Source organism: Oncorhynchus keta, chromosome 19 (genome assembly GCF_023373465.1).
Source record: "Oncorhynchus keta strain PuntledgeMale-10-30-2019 chromosome 19, Oket_V2, whole genome shotgun sequence".
NCBI lineage: Eukaryota > Metazoa > Chordata > Actinopteri > Salmoniformes > Salmonidae > Oncorhynchus > Oncorhynchus keta.
The window spans coordinates 10,511,635-10,516,145 of record NC_068439.1 but is presented as its reverse complement, the minus strand read 5'-3'; the positions used below and the strand labels follow the sequence as shown (position 1 = coordinate 10,516,145).

The following is a 4,511-nucleotide window of genomic DNA, read 5'->3' as shown; positions in this document are numbered from 1 at the left end:
AAACACAGAGGACGAGACGCCATTTTAGATTTGATATTTCAAAGGCTTTACATTATTAGGCCAGAGATTGCCCGCTTTGGATAATGATAATCTAAGCCCTGACAAAGTCTGCACAAAATATGTAGCAATTTCTACAATAGGAGAGCCAAGAGGTGATCACAATCTCGATAGATATCTCAAAACCTCCTACCCTTTCTTTAATAGTTGACAGGAGAATTCAACTCACCCATGCAGATGCCGTGCTCAGTGTCACTCAGCATTGCATAATCACAGTAAAGCCCCCTGTGGTGGTCACATGGCTCCAGGAGGGTACAGGGCTCGTCGGCTTGCCTGGCACACACCTTACAGCAACCACAGCCATCCAGAACCAGGCTGGTACCAAACGGGCATGGAGGAGGGTCCGAGGGACAGTCACAGGGATCGGAACAGTCCTGGGCCATTGTCTGTAGACGGAAGAAAATATAACAGTCAGAAATGTTAAAGAAAACACTTAGGATAGTGTGAATAACGTGTCTGATATCAGGATTTGTCTCCAGGGAAGATGTGATAATCCACTCAACTTCAAGTCAATGAGTTAGGTCGACACTGTGTGTGTCAAAGAAGCAGATACTGTTGAATGAGGCTTCTTCGCGTTTTGAGTTTACACCTCACTTGTAATGCATCTAACTGCCACAAGGTGGAGACATGACTCGATGTTGCCAAATCACATCTGGCAGTCATTTCTATGGAGACTAATGCACTGTGGTATTACAGCAAGTACAAATCAAATCTATTCTATGTAGGCTACTCAAATGCTGTCAAATCTTGATGTGCTGTTTACCTAAATAACTTAGTAGAGTAAATTGCGACATAGGACCTACAATTTAGTGCCAAGTTGTCGTTGTCCCATTTTATTAAATAGTTTTTAATCCATGTTATGCTAACCTTTTATCACCACATGGATTACAAACTATTTAATAAAATGGGACAACAACAACTTGGCACTAAATTGTAGGTCCTATGTCGCAATTTACTCTACTAAGTAATTTTTTACTGCTTCTCTGTACGCTGTACTTATGTAGTAGCAATGAATAAGACAAACCCAAGAACATAGCCTATTTGAATCCAATCATTTCAGTAACAGCGACATCCAATTATAACAACCCTACTTTTTCATAACCTTGCATTGTTTACAGAACTGCTGCTGTAGGCTACTTTATAGAGTTGCTATAGGTTACTTTACAGGCTACTATACAGAGCTGCTGTAGGCTACTATACAGAGCTGCTATAGGCTACTTTATAGAGTTGCTATAGGTTACTTTACAGGCTACTTTACAGAGCTGATGTAGGCTACTATACAGAGCTGCTGTAGGCTACTATACAGAGCTGCTGTAGGCTACTTTACAGAGTTGCTGTAGGCTACTTTACAGAGCTGCTGTAGGCTACTATACAGAGCTGCTGTAGGCTACTATACAGAGCTGCTGTAGGCTACTTTACAGAGCTGCTGTAGGCTACTATACAGAGCTGCTGTAGGCTACTATACAGAGCTGATGTAGGCTACTATACAGAGCTGCTGTAGGCTACTATACAGAGCTGCTGTAGGCTACTTTACAGAGTTGCTGTAGGCTACTATACAGAGCTGCTGTAGGCTACTTTACAGAGTTGCTGTAGGCTACTTTACAGAGCTGCTGTAGGCTACTATACAGAGCTGCTGTAGGCTACTATACAGAGCTGCTGTAGGCTACTTTACAGAGCTGCTGTAGGCTACTATACAGAGCTGCTGTAGGCTACTATACAGAGCTGCTGTAGGCTACTATACAGAGCTGCTGTAGGCTACTATACAGAGCTGCTGTAGGCTCCTATACAGAGCTGCTGTAGGCTACTATACAGAGCTGCTGTAGGCTACTATACAGAGCTGCTGTAGGCTACTATACAGAGCTGCTGTAGGCTACTTTACAGAGATGCTGTAGGCTACTTTACAGAGCTGCTGTAGGCTACTATACAGAGCTGCTGTAGGCTACTATACAGAGCTGCTGTAGGCTACTTTACAGAGCTGCTGTAGGCTACTATACAGAGCTGCTGTAGGCTACTATACAGAGCTGCTGTAGGCTACTTTACAGAGATGCTGTAGGCTACTTTACAGAGCTGCTGTAGGCTACTATACAGAGCTGCTGTAGGCTACTATACAGAGCTGCTGTAGGCTACTTTACAGAGCTGCTGTAGGCTACTATACAGAGCTGCTGTAGGCTACTTTACAGAGCTGCTGTAGGCTACTATACAGAGCTGCTGTAGGCTACTTTACAGAGCTGCTGTAGGCTACTATACAGAGCTGCTGTAGGCTACTATACAGAGCTGCTGTAGGCTACTGTACAGAGCTGCTGTAGGCTACTATACAGAGCTGCTGTAGGCTACTTTACAGAGCTGCTGTAGGCTACTGTACAGAGCTGCTGTAGGCTACTGTTTACTGCGAGCTGTTTACTGCGAGCCCACACCCCCATGGAATGTTTTAGCTGCTATAACTGCACATTGCGTTCCCAAAGTTTGTACTTCAAATCTACATTTACATGACTAAATAATAAATATGAAGACAAGACAAAGCATATGACAATAGCCAGGTGAATGAGAGAGAAAGAATAGGTTATTATTGCATAAAATGCAAAGTGACAAAGTTACATATATTAATAGATGAAAATCCAGCACTTTATTCACATCTGATACATAAAATCTGTCATATTATATATTAAACTTACCGAGCAGACGATGAGTAGAAAAAGGCACATTCTGGTAATAATTTCCTCAGACATTGTTGCTAGTTTATTTTAACAGCGTGCACACTACAACCCGTTTGTTTTCGTTCTGACAGACAGGAGTTTCCCTTTTCTCGCGCTCTACAGTCAATCGGCTGTGTTGACTCGCTGCAGGGCTCGAGGACTGAGGCACCGAGAGGAGAATCTTTAAATAGTCCGCGAGGCGGGCCGGAGCCCGGGAAACAAGAGTCATGACACGCGACCCAAAGGGGTGAAAATATTTCAATTCCAGATGGTTTTCTTTCCTAATTCCTGAGAGAAGAGCTATTTCTACAGACAATCAATTTACTGTATCATATTTCACCTTTTCAGACACAGGCCCAGCCAAGTGGGAGTTGTTTTATGTCCTAAAGCAGGAACTGACAAGGATGCCTGTGAGTGTTATTTGACATGGACTAAAGGAGAACATTGTTCATTTTGGCCACCGTTCAGAACAACGTAGCCTACATAAAGTGGTAACAGGTAAAGGGGAAAGATTGATAGCAGGATTATGTAATAACTAGGGGTAATAACATGACAAAGAGTACGTCTCAAATGGAAACCTATTTTCTGTATAGTATGTAGGAAATAGGGTGTCATTTGGGATGAACGCAAAGTATCAACCTTTTGTTTCATCAATATTTTTTATTTCATTTATTTATATTTTTAATCCCAGTCACCTGCAGGAGGCCTTTTTCCTTTTGGTAGGCCGTCATTGTGAATACGAATTTGTTCTTTAACTGACTTGCCTAGTTAAATAACATTAAAATAAAATAAATACATTTCATATGACACACTGAGACCATCCCAATAGTTACTGTCTCCAGGTGACATGCTGTACAGACACACAATAACAGGTAATTGTCACTTGTTTAGAAGGCATCGCTCACTATCTACCAATGTCAGATCTGTACCGTAAATCAATGTAATTTGTCAAACTTAGCATTTTCCAACACTGTACCCCTCCTCTTGTACCTTTCTTATATGTAGCCTACAGATAGCGCCGGGGCCACAGGGGTCATGACCTTTCTTATATGTAGTCTACAGATAGCGCCGGGGCCACAGGGTCATGACCTTTCTTATATGTAGTCTACAGATAGCGCCGGGGCCACAGGGGTCATGACCTTTCTTAGAGGTAGTCTACAGATAGCGCCGGGGCCACAGGGGTCTTGACCTTTCTTATATGTAGTCTACAGATAGCGCCGGGGCCACAGGGGTCATGACCTTTCTTAGAGGTAGTCTGCAGATAGCGCCGCGGCCACAGAGGTCTTTTGCATGAATAGGAAGCTTTAGTCAAGGTAGCTTACTGTTTGAAAATGAGCATCAGTTTAAGCGTAGAGGACAAACATGGGATGTTCAACTCTAAGACAAACATTATGCAAAAGCTATCATTTTGAGATTTCTTAGAGAGAGAAAGAGAGGGAGGAAGACAGAGAGAGAGAGAGGAAGAGAAAGAGAGGGAGGGAGAGAGAGAGAGAGAGAGAGAGAGAGAGAGACAGAGAAAAAGAGAGAGTGAGGAAGAGAAGGAGAGGGTGGAAGAGAGAGAGAGGGAGAAAGAGAGAGAGGAAGAGAGAGAGAGGGAGAAACAGAGAGAGGAAGAGAGAGAGGGAGAAACAGAGAGAGGAAGAGAAAGAGTGATAGGAAGAGAGAGAGAGGGAGAAACAGAGAGAGGAAGAGAGAGAGGGAGAAACAGAGAGAGGAAGAGAAAGAGGGAGAGAGATGAAGAGAAAGAGAGGGAGGAAGAGA

General features: G+C 43.2%; 1 protein-coding gene across 2 annotated transcripts in view; it reads right to left on the bottom strand.

Annotated features, from left to right (window-relative positions):
- Window positions 1-3,073, bottom strand: part of LOC118376805 (CCN family member 2-like) — a 7,965-nt gene extending 4,892 nt beyond the window's left edge. Inside the window, exons 1-2 of one of the 2 annotated variants that reach the window (XM_052469421.1) lie at window positions 2,730-3,073; window positions 227-443 (exon numbers count right to left, since the gene is read on the bottom strand). In XM_052469421.1, the coding sequence (XP_052325381.1) occupies window positions 227-443; window positions 2,730-2,783 (271 nt within the window). In that variant the 5' untranslated portion in view covers window positions 2,784-3,073. The remainder of the gene's footprint in view (window positions 1-226; window positions 444-2,729) is intronic. The other variant, XM_052469422.1, reaches the window with a different exon arrangement.
- Window positions 3,074-4,511: the final 1,438 nt, after the last annotated feature.